Raw genomic sequence first — 19902 nt, forward strand, 5'->3', positions numbered from 1 at the left:
GGTGAAAAAGCGATCTGAGGAGAAACCAGAGTAAAAAAAAATATTGGTGGTGGTGCAAGTACTGTAGTTAGCTTTGTCTAAAGCACAAGATAGTCTGCACATAGATACCAGCAAGAGAAGTTAGTCCTCCGGCCTGACTTGCTGGTCTGTTATGTGCAAAGAGAGGTGTTTTATGTGAGGAAACATCCAGCCAATCTGACTTGCTTGCCGTCTATAGTGTAGCAGCAGGCTAGCAACAGAAATACCTCACAAGGCTCCCAAATGCGTAGCTTGGGAGGGTACTTAATCCTGCAAGCAGGACTGTGTATGTGTGTGTCTTTGATTGCACTTCACAGAGCTTTTGAACACTTCTTTCCAATGGCAACTGAAGCGAGAGGCACTTTCAACTCTTAGCCAGGAAGGGGTCTCTCTCTTGGTTAGTCTTGTATAGTTGGAAGGGACCCCGAGTCACCTTGTCCTGCCATGCAGGAATCTCAACCAGATCATACACGACAGGTGGCCATTGAAGGCGAGTCCACCACCTATCATGGGAGTCTTTTCTACTGGCAAACAGCTCTTACTGTAACTTATTTCCACATGAACCCCACCTTTTTTCTCTGACAGACAATCTGGGACTAGGCACAGATTTCACCTGTTTCCTTATAAATTTTGGGACAGATCGAAGCAACAGCTGGTATAAGTGCCCAAAGATTTAAGCACTCTCCTTCCTAACACTGAAACATGTCTGATCGTCCCCCTCTCTCCCATGCATTAAATCTGTGAAACTGAATCCTGGTTTTGGCCATTAGCTGGCAAAAATTGTTCGTTGAAGCTCAGAAAATTATTTCCAACTTTGTGACACTGGCAAAAATAAAAATAAAAGGTATGTTGAAGCCAGCCTTATGCCTGTTCCATCACACCCAGCCTCCATTTTGCTGTCTCGAGATGCCCTCTAGAGGATAAAGGCAGCAGTGGGGTTGCAGGGCACACATGCCATAAATATACAAGAGCCTTTTAACAGGAGGAGCTGCTCATCATGATTAACATGGAGTACTGGAAGCCCCAGAGCTCGGCCTCCTGTCTTCTCCTATGCATTTGTTGTTCCTCTTTTTCTCCTTGCTGCTGCCGTTAAAAATACATACAAACCATTCACAATGTTCCAAGTTGCAGGCAGCGAGTGGATGTTTGGAGCCTGAGGTTTTGGAGTGCCCGAAGGGATCCTGGTAGATTTAATGAGCCAACTGTATAGAAAACACAGAAGTCCTTGGGCCAAACAGTAATAAGTCTTGATGTAATGATACTGACAGACTGCTAACTGCTTGAGGAACAATTCAATTAAAAGCCACTACACATGTTGGTGCGAACATGCTCTTTGCTTTTGCAGAATGACTGTACCGCCCCCCCAAAACTCTCTAGGCTTGCATATGACTTCACACTTGATGGTGAAGAATAGGCTTGAAGGCCTTTGAGGGCTATGCCTGGCCATTGCAATTTATCCTTGTCCCCATCTGCAGGAGAAGCACATTTAAGTGGGAAGGATAGAGTTCATGATTGGAGAATGAAAGCATTTCTGTTTCACACTCTGGTTGGTCTATATGTGTAGAAACATGTCACCCAAGTCTCCAGAAAGCTTTCCTCACAAGAAAACTGACCCTGCAAGAGTCTACCCAGGAACTCATTCTTGGGAAGATGGAGAGCATGGAACTATGCATATATTATAGCACTTGGTCAAATCCTTTCTGCTGACTTATATCTGAAGAGTCCTATGCCCCAGCAATTGCTATGGTGGGGATTGTCGCTACTGGGGGTGGGGAATAGAATGTGTAAAATGGCCTCTTCAAATAATGACGGTAAGATGTGAAAGAAGTCCAGAGTACTTACTGTATGTACATCTCCAGTCCAGGGGGACTTATTTTATAAAGGAATATTTTGCAAGGGGAAAAAGTCCCATGCCTCATTGAGGGCCTTAAGCAGGCTTCCCACTGAAGTAATCCAATCACTGAAGATCACAATTCTGCTAATTGGTTAAATATGCTCTAATGGTGGGTCACCAGATGGCCTACAAAGAAGGGCAAATGGCTTTAACTCTTGGCACCAAATTAATTACCAGTCATTACAATCACAGGGAGAGTTGGCTCCTGTAACTGCAGTTGTAAGACATCCATTTGCTCACCCAACGGCTCCCTCTGGTTCCTTTTTATGTAGTGGGTAGCTTTGCCTGGGTAGCCATGACAGCTGGCGACTGTTCTGATGGGCAGCAGAGAAAAAAAAAACATTTTGCCTTGAGAAAGGGGTGGCACTTTCTGTTATCCTCCATGCTCTGAGAGACCCAAAACAGCAATGAGAACAGGGGTTTTTGAAACATCAGGGAAATGAAAGAAGCAGCGCCAACACTCACCCATCTCGAATCAAATAGTACTTCAGGATCTCATCAGTCTTGGAGGTAGGGGTGGCGAAACAGCTCTCCACTAATGTCTCAAGACCCCTCACGTGCACCAAGGGCTCAATTCCAAAATACAGAGAATCTCGGAGTTTAAGGGTGGGGCGAGCATCTCCGTAGGCCTCTTCAAACTCGTTGTCTTTGAATATCTCGAGGGTAAAGGGGAAGACCCCCCGGTTGCGGCTCACGATCTCAAGCGGCGAGTTCTTCACATTGGGGACGTAGCCCTCTGACATGGTGTAGTGGCGAGGGAATTCACAAGTCACAGGGATCAACAGCTTCCCTGTGCGGACAATGATGTCGCCATTGCTGCCAGGGGTTTGCTTGGGCAAGCCAGTCACCATATTGGTAGCGATGATTTTGTCATTTACCACCTGGGGCAGAGAAGGAAAGAGAACGTTGTGAAGCCAGATGGACATAGACGAGGAAATATGTGAAGAGGAACAATTCTATTATGACTGGGTCTGTGTGAGCGAATCTGCAAGAGTGCAGGGGGAGAGGGACAGAAGTCAGCTTCTGTGGGAGCAGAAGACAGCTTCCTAGGAACAAGAAACTCTACAGTACTGTCAAAATTTGCTTTTAAAAATTATTATTATTATTTTATTTTATTGAATTTATATACCCCCCTTTACCCAGAGGTTTCAGCCCAGCGACATTTTAAAAGGGCATAGGATGTCAATCAGATCAACGAAAGGCCTGGTTAAAAAGGAATGTTTTTGCCTGGCACCTAAAGGTGTATAATGAAGGCACCAGGCAAACTTCCCTGGGGAGAGCATTCCACAGATAGGGAGCCACTGCAGAGAAGGCCCGTTCTCATGTTGCCACCCACCAGACCTCTCGAGGAGGTCCTCAGAAGGTGATCTCAGGGTCTGGGTAGGTTCATTTGGAAAGAGGCGGTCCTTGAGGTATTGTGGTCCTGAGCCATTTAAAGTTTATAGGTCAAAACCATCACTTTGCACTTGGACCAGGATCAGTATAATATGCTCAAACCATCTTGCTCCAGTGAGCAATCTGGCCACTGAATTCTACACTAGCTGAAGTTTCCAAAGTGTCTTCAGAGGCAGTCCTATGTATAACGTATTGCAGTAATCTAACCAGAGCATAAGGTAAAGGTAAAGGGAACCCTGACCATCACGTCCAGTCGTGGCTGACTCTGGGGTTGCAGCCCTCATCTCGCTTTATTGGCCGAGGGAGCCGGCATACAGCTTCCAGGTCATGTGGCTAGCATGACTAAGCCACTTCTGGCGAACCACGGAAACACAGTTTACCTTACCGCCATTGTTGTTGTTGTTTAGTCGTTTAGTTGTGTCCGACTCTTCGTGACCCCATGGACCAGAGCACGCCATAGCGGTACCTATTTATCTATTTGCACTTTGATGTGCTTTTGAACTGCTAGGTTGGCAGGAGCAGGGACCGAACAACAGGAGCTCACCCCGTTATGGGGATTCGAACCGCTGACCTTCTGATTGCCAAGTCCTAGGCGCTGTGGTTTAACCCACAGTGCCACCCGCGTCCTAACCAGAGCATAGACAACAGTAATTAGGCTATCCCTGTCCAGATAGGGGTGTAGCTGGGCCACCAGCCAAAGCTGATGGAAGGCACTCCAGGCCACTGAGGCTAAGAGAGTTTGTGTACTGGTCCAGTAAATGCTTCCGCTGCGCCACCAGCAACAGCTCTCTTTGCAGAGCATTAATTAAGTCCAGTGCAGAGATTCTTGTTGCAGTACAAGCTTCAAAGTCTCAGCAGCAAAGAAATGACGACACAGAAAGATAACAGAAACACCTCCGGAGCTTTCGGACATTTTTGCTCCACGCCCCACAGACAGAGAAAACAAACACTCTTTATATACTGAGCAACTTAACAACTTAACGAGCTTGACTACTTAAAGTTACATGACACTGCTAACTTGCCAGCGTCTTAGGTTTCACACCCTAACAGAGGCCACCCGAGCCTTGAGTGGCAGCAAAGGATCCAGGAGTGCCCCCAAGCTATGAACCTGCTAGAAAAAAACATGTTTCTAGTCTGTATGCTAACCAAGATAAGAGGGAAAGTGTGTGGGCATGCTGAAATGTTAGGGATGGCCAAATAAGATTTCCAGTGGTTGGTGGATGGTTAGTGAAACAGGTATGGAATATGGAATATAAGGGAAATAGAAATTTCTCCCAAATTTCAGAATTGAATGTGTGTTAATAGCTATAAGGAAAAAAAAGAGAGTAATCACTCCAGCTGTGATAATTTTCATTAAAAAGCTTGTGAGAGGCACAATGCTGAGAACAGGATGCTGGATTTGACGGGTGTCTGAGTGATCCAGCAGGGCTCTTCTTATGTACTTTAAAAATACATAAGAATATTACTTTAAATGTACTTTAAACACAGAAAAGAGAGTGGAAACCCAATTAAATAGCTATAAGATGGATCAGGAGCGACTGAGGAAGCTGAGAGCTGGTGTCATTATTCTGCCAGCCAACAAAGGGCAGCTTCAGTCTCCTCTGTTGCCAGGCGAATAAACTATATTTTCTTAAAAACTAATTTTAACAGAGGTGTTTCTTGTTCTTTTGCTTATTTACTATGCTGTTGGGTGTAAGTGTGTGGCTAATACTGAAATCTAATATCAAAGAAACACTCATTCCTGGAATTGTTCTGGAAAGGTTGAAGTAAAACCAATGTAGATTTGCAGTGTCAATGTGCTCTTGAGAATATTCTTACATACACCAGAATTGCACAGATTCAATGTTATAGGATCGATAGTCTCTGATGGAGATACATCCTTCCAGCCAACAGGAAAAAGCTAATATTCATACGTACATCTATAGTGGTGCCACAGGATTTCAGGGAGAAGATGATGTTGACATGTGTTCCATTGGATACTCCTTTGCAGGAACCATTGATGAGTGAGAGGTCCATCCCTCCAACTAGATCCTTAGGGATGTTCACCTCTATGGAGGTAGATCTGCATAGGACAGGGACTGTAAGAAAGAGCAAATCTAGTGAGTGAGCTGGAAATGAAACTTAGAGAAGCTGCCTGAGTCCTCCTTTGATGCCTCTTTTATCTGCAGCAAATGCTCCCTGATATGGGTTCATCTTGCCTGGTGGAAACCTGGCTTTGATCTGCCGGCTTGTAAAATGTGATGATTATTTTAAGCTTTAGATTCAGCTTCTTTAATCCCCCAGAGACCTGTCTGTCTTCTCTACTGTGACATCCTCACCCCTCAGGATGAGAGCTTAACTGTGCTTACGTTGTATTTCTGAGATCTAGTAGTGTCATGTGCACTTTTGTGATGATTCAGTATTAGAGGGAGGTATTTTATTTTTATCCTAATCTTCCACAAATCAAGATCGCTTCCAGATAGGAAACTCTCCTCCATTTGTGGCGATGCTGCATATGGCTAGCATTGCATTGGCACCAATAACCTGATCTTCACAGATTAAGAAATTGCCAGACTACCATTGTAGCATGAAGGCAAGAAGATATATTATTGCATATATGAATAATGAAAAATAAATATATCATTGGCCAAGAACTGTGAAACCAATGGCACAGTTTTATTCCATATTTACCTCAGAGAGAACATGTCTGGAATTCACTGACAACACATAGAACATTCTGGAGAGATCCCTTGGGGTAAACTGTATTTGATGGATTCCTACACACACACACACACACACACACACACACACACACACACACACACGTTTACTTTAATGTATGTATCTTACACTTGGCACTTATTTTGTTATATAATTAGACAGATGAAATGTTTATTAATCTTGACATGAACTTGACTGATCTGCATTGTATTGTTGTATTTTGTTTTTTAAAAGTCATTCTCATTTTAAAAACTGGAAAAAAATGCTTGTTTGTTTTAAGGCACTGTGAAATGAGTAAAACAGAAAGTTTGACAAAAGACTAACGGCACCTTTCCATGCGATGTGACAAACTACTTAAGGAAAGGAGGAGAATTCTGTGACATAGCCTAGCCAGCTGTTCACAACAGAGTGAGCTCCCATTGTTCAGTCCTTGCTCCTGCCAACCTAGCAGTTCGAAAGCACATCAAAGTACAAGTAGATAAATAGGTACCACTCCGGCGGGAAGGTAAAAGGCATTTCCATGCACTGCTCTGGTTTTGCCAGAAGCGGCTTAGTCATGCTGGCCACATGACCTGGAAAAACTGTCCGCGGACAAACGTCAGCTCCCTCGGCCAGTAAAGCGAGATGAGCGCAGCAACCCCAGAGTCGTCTGCAACTGGACTTAACAGGGTCCTTGTACCTTTACCTTTTTAAAATTTAAAAGGTCAAGCAAAAAAACTATATTTGGATAGCACAAGCCCCTTGTGTGAGCCTAAGCAGCTTTTTGGATGTAGGCCAGTGTCTGTGTCAATTTTGCATAAGGTTACATTATCTTTCTATCTCATGAGTATTCTGGACAGGCAAAGAGCCACTGGCCAATTTGTCTCCTGAAAGGATTGCTCTGGGAGTACATTGATTATTCAGCCTGCCTCACCCCATATTGCTGACCTTAGTTATATATGTGAACATTTTACTACTAGGCAATACCACTTATCATCAAGTCTAACTATCCATGAGGGTGTTGGATTATTCTTGCCCTTAGAGTGGTGTCTGGAGAAAAATAATAATAATAATAATAATAATAATAATAATAATAATAATAATAATAATAATAATTTATTTATACCCCGCCCATCTGGCTGGGTTTCCCCAGCCACTCTGGGCGGCTTCCAAAAGAATATTAAAATACTGTGATACATCAAACATTAAAAGCTTCCATAAACAGGGCTGCCTGTCCTTTAATAAAGTGTCCTCTAAGAATCAAAAGTTGCCCATCAGCCTATACACAATGAAGGAACATTTTCAAGGAATGTTGCCCCATCCTCACAAATATCCTGATGGGTAAAAGTTCCAGTTTACTACTGACTGAGGCAGAAAACTCACTTCATATTTATCCATTTGAGTTTAACTAGTTTGTGTTCTTTGTTGCCATCACTATACATTCTGTGAGGAAACATTTGAAGGAAAACAAACACACTGTCATCCATATTTAGGGAATTTTCTGAAACACAATCTTCACTGTTTCACTGACACATAATTTTCAAGCTAGAGCGATGAACAGACTATAAATTATTTTTAGTGTGGAAAGGTACAGATTTATGAATCCTGCTAATGTAACAGTTAGCAGGCATTGATTTTGCCAGGTTTTTCAGAATCATGAAAACAGGTGCTGCCCCCATTTAAAGCTGATGTATTGATTTCTGACTCCTGGTATCTTGGATAAAATACAGTTTTCTTTTTCCTCAAATGTTACTGTTCAAAACTTTTTAAACCATCTGCCCAGTCCAGGAAATAGTTTTGATAAGAAAACAATATACTGAAGTGTGTACACATGTATGCAGAAAAGTAATATTCCTGCATTTCCCTCCTGGCTTCATCAAGGGTGCTGTTGTGACTGAAGCATACATAATTTTATTTGTTCATGCTCAAGGTGGCTTACAACATGGAAAAAAAATATGTAAATGCTACATTACAAAAGTAGCCATAAATAATAAATAAAACATCAGAAAATGGACAACCGGACTGAACAATTTCCACAAAAATCACCATTTCCATATAAATCTAAAATAAAGTTAAAAAACCAACAGCAGCAACAGCAAGAATACCCACCACAACCCACCCCGCAGCAACAACACCACAATCCAAGAAACAGAAAATGAAAAGGCAAAGGTTCTCTGTCTGCCAGCAACTGCTCTGGTAGATACACAAGAATGAAGAGGAATCTATGTATCCCAAATACCAGAGAACAAACCAGAAAGCAGGAGGTTGCTGGGGGGGGGGCGGTGAAGGGAGAGGCAAACATTACTTTCAAGCTTCTGAGGGACAATTTGGAAACCATTTCCAGTAATGCCTGGCAGATGGATAACTTTGCATAGATGAATTGATCAGCTCACAGACCTGATTTAGGACATTTATTAAGTCACTCAATGAACTCTTTGATAAATGAGTATGCTTGGTGCTTTTCTGCTGTTTGGATCCCAGTTTGAGGGCCTGTCTCTCATTAATCAAGTAAGGCAAGGGCAGAAAATATGTATTTCTTCTTGGAAGCAATTATTAAAGTGGGGGGGGGGACATAAGAAAGTGTACTATCCAGACCTCTTTTTCCCCTCATCCAGCCTTACAGATGAAGGCCAACTTATGTTTCTGAGGCAAATCATAGAATGGCAGAGTCTTAGAATTGGAAGGGACCCTAAGAGTCATCTCAACTAAAGCATCCATGACCGATGACCATCCAAGGTATGAGAGAAGAAAGACTGTGTTGCACTTGTAGCAGCAAAACCGGATGCCTTCATCTGCCCCACCTCCAATAAAACATGTCTCTCCCATACTGTTCTCCATAGCCATAGAAGGCACTGTAACTCTCCCAACGGTTTGACTTTACCCCTGAAGGCACACTCTTGCCAACATTCACAAGCACTGTCTTTGTGTCCCCTCCCCTCTCCATATCTGCTGTCCCAGAAACATACATTTCTTTTGGTGCTTCCTCAAACGTAAACAATTCCTAGCTGATCAAGGAATATAATAACTCTCTCTTCAGCAGGATTGAGGGTAATGTTGACTACTAATTTACAGGAAGAGTGTAAAGTGAAACATTAATTTCCAAACTGCTTTGGATAACTGCTGGCCTTGTTACCAACTATATCACCATGCACCTAATTAGAATTAATAAAAAGCTGTATTTATGCAGTTGGAGGCAGGGTCTACATTTTATGTTCCCATAAACTATTGTATGTGTGGTCATAAATGTGTTTTGCTTAATAAAGTGCAGTGGCTGCTCCTTAAACACATTTGTTCCAGAGCACAGCATGTGAGAGTCTTGCCATAGCACTAGATACTCAAGCTGATGAGCCCACTATTGGGCATATGAGACATTTGACCCACGTATTGTCCTTGCAGAAGAAACTACTGCAGGATGAACCCGCCAAATGCCTCTGACAAATGCGGGGCAGCATAATTTCACAGGTGGGTCAGCATTTTGCTGTGACAGGCTGGTGTCGAATACTGTGTTTGCCCATCAAAATGGGAGGTCGAGCAGGACTGAACTGTAGCAGAAGAACCACTGAACAAGGGAAGAGGGATCCATGGTGAACACACAGCCAAGACAAGTGTTGAGGAACCAAAACTAGGTCAGGGAACATAACTGAGATCTTCCCCAATGTACAGGGCTAGAAGAAATGGGTTGATCTGTTGATCTGACCTCAGCATTTAGGAGGATCTCCTTCAAAATATACTTCATTTCTAATAGGGTGGGGGCAAAGGGAACAGGTGGTGCATTTGCTCCCCAGCAACGTTCTCCTGCACCAGCCACAATGTACTATTTGTCGCTAGCGATCTCCATTGTCCTACCTTGACAAGTGTGGTTGTCATCTGACAAAACAAGACCGCGTGGGCACTCACACTGGTAGGTGTCTTCTACCGTGACGCAAACATGGCTGCAGCCCCCATTGTTGTTGTGGCAACCTTCAATTTCTAGGATAGAGATAACGGTCAGACACACAAAAATCTTTGCTCAACCCAGATCTGCTTGAGATGAAAGTCTCTATATGCCCATAACAAGGGGATTTTATAGCAATTTTATCTGTGGTATAAACCTTCATATGTTATACATTAACTTTTGCAATCATTCTGGGCAAAATCTTTTCTAAGCCGCATTGATATGAATGGGAACTGTGGAAGAACATGGATGGGAATTGTGAATAGAACATGAATGGGAAACTGAATATGAATGGTGGAAGAACATTAGGAAGCAGGTTGTGCTTTTTGTGCAGCTCTCATTAATTTAAATGGCACTTGTACATGAGACTTTCTCTGTTGGATGTTACAGCAATTTGGAGGAAGAGGCAGCAAACAGCACACACACCTCCTGCTCCCTGTGAATCAATGTAATGTCCTAATCTGCAGACACCCACAATTTCTCAGTTTTTTGTGTTTTCTTAAAAAAAGTTTTTAATATTTTAAAATGTGTAAAACTTAGGCTTCACAACTTGTCTTTTTAAGTGTACAGTGGTACCTTGGGTTACATACACTTCAGGTTACATACGCTTCAGGTTATATACTCTGCTATCCCAGAAATAGTGCTTCAGGTTAAGAACTTTGCTTCAGGATAAGAACAGAAATCGGGCTCCGGCAGTGCAGCAGCAGCAGGAGGCCCCATTAGCTAAAGTGGTGCTTCAGGTTAAGCACAGTTTCAGGTTAAGTACAGACCTCTGGAACGAATTAAGTACTTAACCAGAGGTACCACTGTACAGTTAACCGTTAAATGCATGCAAAAAGGAGATCCTGCCAAGTTTACAGTTGGTAGCAAATACAGACCAGCTACCATTTTAAGGCAGCCTTTTCCAAGTTAGTGTCCTCCTGCTAGTTTGGGCTAGCAGGATGGGAGTGGAGAGTGGGCCTTCGGGCAGTCTCTGTACATACGGAAAGAATAAAAATTTTCCAGGTAGTTTTTAAAACATCCAAGGCATTTCTTAGACTGACAAGCTCTTGGCAGTTCAAATGAGCTTTAAATCAGTGCCCATGTGTTAGGCTAGGAAACCCCACCACTCTGAGATTATGACCATTAAAACCGATGGTATCCTTTGAAAATTTTGTGGCTGTGCAATGGATGTTGGGGTGGTTGCAAAGTGAATTATATCTTTCCTGGAATGGCTCATAAACCACATGGCATATCAGTAAATATGAAACCGACCAACTTGATTGTATATTGCTCAATAAATTCCTTGGAGAGCATTGAACGCATGAAAAATGTCACCTATTACCTCAGAGTCTTAAAACTATCTATATAGCAAGCACAAATTTCCCAACGTTTACCGAAAAGGAAACAATTACTCTTCTTAGTAAAAACAAAACAAAAAAATAATGATTAAAATGGATGCTACCAGTGCTTTCCCCCCAAAGGCCAGAATGTTAGATTATGAAGATACAAGTATATTACTGATGTGAAGAGGGTGTCTTCCTTGGTTTCACCTGCGGTCCCTCCACCATTCATTCTCAGACAACAACCCAGGGCCAAGCTAGACCCAAATATAAATCTGCCAATGAAAAAAAAAGTGCCAGTTTTTTAAAATAGTGGAAACAGCATTGGTGGAAAGGGCCAATAATTACTGGCATAGCACCAATAATTTACCCAAGGTAAACAGCACTTTCAGAAGAGATATTTTTCTTGGAAGTTTAATTAGGGAGAGGAAAGATTAAATCCCACTTTCCTGCCTGCTGCGGTCCCAAAGAACTGATGCTGGTTGCATTTATTTAAAATCTGCACAGAAAATGTAAAGTTGAACTTAACATCATATGACATTGATTTCCAGCTGGGAGGCTATGGAGGAAGTGTTTAACAATACAGGGCTCTGCTACGGTACTCTAGTTCCTATTGTGCAGTTCACATTTCTGTCGTTGTCCCATTCCACTAGTTATTATTTTTAAGGAAGACAACTCATGCTGTGAGACAGGGATGGGAAACATGTGACCTTTCAGATGTTTTGTTGGAGCCATACATACATCATTTTATTTGTATGCCAGCTTTCCATAGCCAAAACCATGCTCGAGGCTGCTTACAAAATGAAAAGAATTACACAAACATAACAAAATTAGTCATTAAGTAATTAATAAAACATCAAAAAGTACACAAGCAAGTTGAACAATTTCCACATAAACCATGATTATAGACACAAAAATATACAAATAAATAGCATCAGTAAGAGCAACACCCACCCCAGCGAAAACCCCAAAACAATACCCCAGCCAAAGAGTCTGTTCACCAGCCTCAGCTTTTGTAGCTGGAGTCAGTCCCAGGTGTAAAAAGGCCTGCAAGACCTGGAGCAAGGGATCCTTACTCACCCTGGCAGGTCTTTCCATCCTTCCCTAGAATTCGCCCAACTCCACATTCACAACGGTAGGAGTTCTTGAGGTTCACACAGAACTCGCTACAACCTCCGTTATTCTGTTCACATTCATTTTCATCTGTGGAGAAAAACAGGAGCCACAAATCCACAACTTAACAATATGAAGCTGGTGATTAAGAAGTATAATATGCAAGCCAATTGCTCCATTAATGAAATCTGAATCAGGGAAACATTTTTTTCCTTTAGGTGGCACAGGCTAGTAGTAAGGATCATCTTACATATTATGAAAAGACAGCCAGGATTCTGAGTCTAAAGAAACAGCCGTGTTCTCACTTGCATTACACACATGGGCATGGGCACACAAAAATAAACGGAAGAGTTATATGAACTAGATGTCTGTGCCGTTGTTTTTGGGTGAATCTTCTACATGACACAGCACACATGGAGTATACTGAGTACTTTGGGTGCAGCTTGAATCTCATTGAATCTGGACTCAGCTACATTAGTCAAAAAACTGTGTTTTGAATGCATTATAAACACACAACACCAGATGGCGGTGGAGGGAGGGAATTCTAAGTGATTTTCCATAGCTTTTTTCCCCTTTTGTTATAACGATTTAATTTCTGACTTATTTAGAGTGGTTTTTTCCTGTATGTAGATCAACCCCTATATTACATTTTCTGTAGAGTAATATAGAGGAAAATCTGCTTAACAAATGCTGGAAATCCCTGTACCCAATTAAACTAATGTTAGAAAAGATGAAGGGGAAATCAAGATAAACCAGACCACTGATTCCTAGATGAGAATATGCTATAGTTTTTCAACTTCCATGAAATTCCAGAGGGCTGAGAAGAGGGAACTACTCATCATATTCTTGAAAGTGATCTTTTTCTAGTTAGATAGCTCAATGAAACCTTTCCAGGGCATTTTAATTCAATGGGGATTTTTGCCATCCCATTTGTCAGCAATGTGCATAAAGACTCGGAATTAGGCCAGATTTCATAGGGTGAGTGGCGGAGATGTTATTAGGACAAGAGATTCATTAGTACCCTATTATTAGCATTCTATTAATTAGTAGTGCTTACTAGGCAGTAAATCCCATTGAGATCAGTAGGAATTAATTCTGCGTAGGATTGCGCTGTTAATCAATGATGAAACCCAGAGAACCTCTATACTTGTGTCTATCCTTGGGTGGAATTCCATTACATATTCACAAATTCAGGTTGCTCAATTAAAGTTCATTTGGTGTTCTTGCATGACAAATGGCCTTTCCCTTAAAAGGATTTTTTGAGAGAAGGAATGTGATGCAGAAAAATATAGAATAGGTAAAGGTAAAGGGGTCCCTGACCATTAGGTCCAGTCATGGCCGACTCTGGGGTTGTGGCGCTCATCTCGCTTTATTGGCCAAGGGAGCCGGTGTACAGCTTCTGGGTCATGTGGACAGCATGACTAAGCCGCTTCTGGTGAACCAGAGCAGCAACACCGTTTTCCTTCCCGCCAGAGTGGTACCTATTTATCTACTTGCACTTTGACATGCTTTCAAACTGCTAGGTTGGCAGGAGCAGGGATCGAGCAATGGGAGCTCACCCCGTTGCAGGGATTCGAACCACCGACCTTCTGATCGGCAAATCCTAGGCTCTGTGGTTTAACCCACAGCACCACTCGCGTCCCCCCGCCATGGAAACTAATGAGAGTGAATGCTCAATAAATAGCTGGCACCATCTAACCTCCCCACAAACTTTGCATATACAGATCAGGTTGAACGCTCAGTAAACATCAGAATGACGAATGCTCATCTGAAAGCAACCCCAGATCTTCAAAAGCTTTTTAAAAGAAGAGCTGCTATTTACCAGAGCTCACGCTAGTAGGCAGTGTGGCATTGATCCAAACTTTACAAGCCATAAAAGGCTTGAAGATTGCTGCAGTAACTTAAGAAACTTGAAGAAAAGAATTTCAGAAAGAGCTGCTGAGAATTAAGATTCATAGCATATAGCCAGGGAACCGCATGTTGAATGAAAAGCTAAACCAGTTAACTTGATTGATGAAAGACCTCTCAGATGATGGTGCTCAATGCTGTGGTGGCATTGCCAGACCCCAATCTGGCTAGATTCCCCAGGATCCTCAATTCGGAAACAGGGAATGCAGAAGGAAAACTTGAGAATGTGGGAAGGAGGAAGGCAATGGTTTTTGAAATATACCTGAAGTTGTTATTATGCAGAACTCAGGAAAATAATTAGGAAGGCGAGTAAGCCTCAGAGATCTCAGGCAGAAGAATGAGAGGATTGCATTAATAGAGTTTCCCTAATATATGCATTTTAATCCATGCTTATTTGCTGGAGAACTGCCTCACAAAACAAGGAGAAGTTGCCAATTTCAAATTGCAGCTGTGTTTCAGTTCACAGACTGGTTCATGAAGTGCAAATTAGGTATTATTATTATGAAACAGGCACTGCTGCTTCTTGCAAAGGAGGCCGGGCCAGCTGGGCACTCTTGGGAGCACTGCCTCTTTGGCTTCCACTGCTTCACCTTGCCTCATGAATGGGCCGGCCCTGGTAGCTGCAGGCACATAAGAGACGACCTGACCCTGAGTGAGAGAGGACTTGAACAGATCAGCAGAGGAAAAGTCTCGAATGAGAGGCAGGTGTGTGCTGGGATTGTGAATATGTATGAGACTAGCTTTACACTAACCTTGAGATGTTATTTGGTCTTTGCAAGCAAAGCTTCTGCCCTTTGACTGGCTCTAAGCATTTACTGTCTGACACTGAGGTTTTAGATGCTTCTGCACAGTTTCCAAGATACCAGGATAATTAAGCCATGGATGTAATCATGGCAGCATGGAAACAATGCGCAGCCCTCCTAAAATATTGCCTTCGTCCGCTTTTCCCCTCTGCAAGCTGAGATCTCTTCGGGTTTTCCAAGGGTGCAACAACAAACTTAAACGCAAACAGTTTGTGCTGGCCCAACACCCAGTTTAGTGATTGCACATTCATTGGGTTGGGGTTGCTGCAATTCAGTTTTGGTATTTGCTCTGGGCCAGTATGGACCGTATTTGAAAAGTCTGATCCAGCGCTGGAGCACAGCCACACTCTCCACTCCCCATATGGAGACAGCCAATCTGTTTGTGCCCTATGCGCATAGGACTTTACATATTTGGACTGTCCACGTAAGTACACTGGCTCTGTGGTTAGAGCAGATCTCCTGGATGCCTGTGCCCATGCTGTGCCAGAGAGAGGAAAGGCAGATTACTGGGAAAGCACCTAGACCTTAAGAGAAATTGGTTTATTCCAACCTTTGACTATTGAACTGTTCCTATTCTGTATTTTGCACAGGTCTATTTACAAAGGATTTACAGTATGGGTAGCTAAGATTCACGACGCAGTGCATTTTTAAGATGTTTTCTTTTTTTTACTCCTATGTTCTTGTTTGTTTCCTAACTTTTCCCTCTTTATTTCTGTAGTGGTTGTTTTCCAGTCCATTCTCATACACTGATTATTCCCGATGGCTTGTATTTCCACTAGCAAACGAACAGAATTATAAAACAGCAGAGGGGGAATCCTTCAGCTACTTGCTCATTTCTTCTCTCTCTCTCTCCACCGCCTTGATACTTCCCTTTTGCTTCTTTTGTCTCCTCTTCTGCGTCTTTCCTTACCAAGGCAGGTCTGTCCGTCAGGTCCCAATATTGTTCCTAAAGAGCATGTGCAGTCTCCAGTGTCCAAACAAGAGCCCCGGCAATCTATCATGTCACAGATGTCGTAGAAATCTGCAGAATTACAAAAGAGGATTGTTAAAGATACAGGAGTAAATCGTGCCCTCCCTAAAAGAGGGCAGGTGTTGCGGTGAGACCTGGAGACTGACCCCCTGTGTTGTGGGTGGGTTTGATTGGTTAGCCACAACACCCGATTGGTAGGTCACTCGATGTTGGGTTCAATCTGACCAATGGGGCGCAGTCCAAATGGATCGAGGGACCTATTTATACCCATGCACGTGACCCATGCATGGCTCATGCATTCAGAACACCCGCCCACCTCTCCCTATTTTTAGGGCATTGTGCTTTGACCTTGCTATGCCTTCATGTGTTGTCTGTTGTTGGGACAGGAGCACGGCAAGAATTTCCTCACTTGGCTGTTGCCATTTGGTTTTGCCTGCTGCATAGCAAATCATCACAATTTGTAGGGTTGCGGATAGGCACTGATTCAGGTGATAGGGATGGGGGAGCAGTCTCACCATCCCTATGTGAAGGGTATTCTGTTAAAGGAATCCAGGAACTCAATTGGTTTGGTCAACCCCTGAGAGGGGGTTGTGCCCGTACCTGAGTCCAGGGGGGCATCTGGGTGGTGAACAGAGTCTGTACCCGGCTTTTCGCCTTCCCAGGTGTTCACCCTTAGCTGACCTATGCTGGTGCCCTGGGTCAGCACTGCCTGCAAGGGTGCAGGGAACTAGTTGAACCAGAGCTTATGCAACCACTCACCTTCTGTAATCAATAAAGTTGTGGCCTAAATTCTGCCAAAAACCAAAACTAAAATTTGAGTCATCTGTGAATTTATTTAGAGGGGAGGTCTCTGGGTCTGAACACGCAATTACCTTCCATATTCACAGTTACATTAATAGGGTGCAAGTGAAGGGCTGAACTAGATGCAACAGTGCTATGCTTGTATGTCTGAATCAGGCACTACAGCAGTAGATATTTGAAGATGGCTACCTTACCTCCTCTGTGTCTATTCTTATCCAGGCTAAGCATACCCAACTCCCTCAACCTTTCCTCATAAGGCTTCGTTTACAGCTCCTTTATCAACTTGGTCACCCTCCTTTGCTCACGTTCCAGCTTGTCAATATCCTACTTAAATTGTGGTGGGAACAATTTTGTAACACGTTGAAAAGAATATTTCTGAGGATATATTCTGATTATTCTGGGTTGTGTTGTTTTGTTTTCAGCAGGGATGATTCCTCAATATCAGTTGAAGCAGTTGGATCTGAAAAGCTCATCCAGCTGAAATTCTCTGACTGGTATGGCTATTAAAACACTGGTGCCCAAATACTGACCCTCCCTGAGCCATGGAGTCTGTATTGATTTGATCCTAGTACTGGCAAAACCCTTAATCTGTGCAACCTCAGTTTGAAAAGGTTTTGAGCATGAAAGGAGAAAATCAATACATTTGTCTTCAGGAAAACATTTTCCAAGGTGAGGCATTTTTTAAAGGTGACATCATACAGTTTGCATCTTTCGCATTCCTGATTTGCAGGAATCCCAAATAGCTCCAACATTTATTTGCAATAGAAATCCAGTTGTCAGTGCCTCGGGATTATTTAACAACTCGCAGATTTTATGATTGGAGGCGGTGGCTGAGGGCACGTTGTATGGCCTTGTGCGTTGAATAAATCAAACTGACATGATCACTGTATCAAAGCCAGTCCGTGTGTATTTCACTTTCAAGGTAAGAGCCAGAACAGAAGGCTGGATTTGTCGTCAATGCAATAAAAATGATTTTTTATTATCTGGGAGGAAGGGAGTGTTTTATTCAGCTTTTAAGAAAATTAACTCCTTTCTTTTAAAGTGTCAGTTTAATTCAGTCAGTTGTACAAGAAATGTGTTCAGCAATAACATCTGTCAATTGAGAGCAGTGATACAGATTAGAAAATAGGCCAGTATTTAAAAAGTTACTTTAGGTGCTCTCGAAACAGGGATGAGAAATCTATTGCCCTCTGAGTGTTATGAGACTCATTCAGAACTCTAACCAGTTCCAGCCAGCATAGTCAATGACCAGGGATGATCGGAATTGTAGTCCAGCAACATCCTAAGGAATTCAGGACAGGTTATGTGGTCCCTTACCATCCAAATTGTAAACACACAAACACGGTGAGGTAGATTTCACTGAGAGCTAGGAAAATAACTTAGTGAGATTCATGGTTGGGCATCAATTTGAACCCAAGTCTTCTCCAGTTTAAGGGCAAACTGATAGCATGTTGGAGATCCATGATCAGATTTCATAGGAACAGACATATTCCCAAGACACAAAGCAGATTTGTGTCTCAAATGTGCAGCAACTTATACACTTACAAAAAGAGCCAAAACAACAGAGCTGTATAAAACACACAAGACAGCTAAAAACAAGCAAACTATCTCATGAAGTAATCCAGCAATGCAAAAGCTTTCCTTAAAATGAAGGTCTTGGCCACACCTCCAGAAGTTCACAAGGGGATGAAGCCAGCTGCCCTTCTCTAGGAAAGAGTTCCAGCAAGAGGATGCCATTTCAGAAAGGCCTTTCTAGTCCCACCATAAAAAGGAGGCCTCCTCAGCTGATTGCAGTGCACAAGGGGGAATTGTTTTCCAGAAGAAATAAATTACTAAAATAGATTTCTCAGTGATAAACTATAAATACCAATGAATAACGCAACAGGAAGCTATTAACTAGATTGCCTGGGGATGCAGAGATGAACTGGAAATCCAGCTTTAAATTGCTTGAGGAAGGAGGGGGAGCTTTGTTCTATATTTTTTATATATATGAATGAACACAGCTTTATATGAGAAGTCCCCACGGTGAAATCAACAATTGAACGAAGGGATTTTTCATACACGACAACACAGGTACCGTAGAACTTTATTTAAATTGTAGGCATTATATGCCCAAGGGGAACCCCTCTTTACAACTAAAGAAGCTTTGGGGGTCACTTACGCCCACAGTAGGCATGGAAGCAGACACTGGGCTTGGTTAACTGGTAGACGTAATAGCCTCCTGGGCAGGCCTTGACCTCCACCGTTGTGTTCCACATGCAGCAGTTTCCATTGAAGGTTGCACAGGCCTGCCTCTGGACAATGCCGTCTGACTCCTGAGGGTGGCTACCATTTAGCCATATTGGAGCATGGGTACCACAGTGGTTTTCCGGGATGCAGAAGGTGGGCATGGCATCGCCAGCCATCCCAGTGAAGCGGTACCATTCCCCGTCCACATGGCTGTCACACTCGGGCTGGTCGTGAGAGCCGTTGAAGTGGTGTTCGGTGTTCCTCCAAGGTTCATTCAGACTGATGTAGGCAGAGCAAGGATCAAGAGCTGCAACATGGAAAGAGCAAAAGAACAATAGTGTACAGGCCAAGAATATGTGGGGAAAGCCTTGTGAAACGAAGATTAGCAAAAGACAAATAATCAGTCGCCTAAGGCAGAGAGGGCCAAATTCTGTATTTTGGAGCGCATTATATCCTCCACACAGCAACTCAGACCCAGGACTGACCTTTGATTCAGAGTCACAAACTGCCCTCAACCTCATTGTAAAGCTGATACCCACAAAGCAGGAAGCTCTTCTCCCTTGCAGAGCATGTGCACTCCAGCGCAGCCTCCCATTTACAAGCTAACACCCATTAAGTTACACATTACAGACAATTCCATTAAAAGAGATGCAATCCTCTCTCCTTTTATATACCCAGCCAATCGCTGTGCTCTGCAGGAGAGAGAACCCCCTGCAGATAACATCTCATCAGGAGGTCCATCCTGTACAATGTAGGAATCGGGCCTTTATCATGAGAGCACCTCCCCTTCAAACGTGCCTCCTGTTAAACATCTCTTGTCCTTTTGGTGCCTGCTG

General features: G+C 42.9%; 1 protein-coding gene across 2 annotated transcripts in view; it reads right to left on the reverse strand.

The window, feature by feature from the left end:
• Positions 1 to 19902, reverse strand: part of OIT3 (oncoprotein induced transcript 3) — a 32904-nt gene that overhangs the window by 9145 nt on the left and 3857 nt on the right. For both annotated transcript variants that reach the window (XM_082222086.1, XM_082222087.1), the window contains exons 2-7: positions 18999 to 19373; positions 15977 to 16087; positions 12323 to 12445; positions 9833 to 9955; positions 5225 to 5385; positions 2378 to 2793 (exon numbers count right to left, since the gene is read on the reverse strand). In XM_082222086.1, the coding sequence (XP_082078212.1) occupies positions 2378 to 2793; positions 5225 to 5385; positions 9833 to 9955; positions 12323 to 12445; positions 15977 to 16087; positions 18999 to 19373 (1309 nt within the window). The remainder of the gene's footprint in view (positions 1 to 2377; positions 2794 to 5224; positions 5386 to 9832; positions 9956 to 12322; positions 12446 to 15976; positions 16088 to 18998; positions 19374 to 19902) is intronic.

This window comes from Podarcis vaucheri (genome assembly GCF_965113315.1).
Source record: "Podarcis vaucheri genome assembly, chromosome: 5".
NCBI classification, from domain to species: Eukaryota; Metazoa; Chordata; class Lepidosauria; order Squamata; family Lacertidae; genus Podarcis; species Podarcis vaucheri.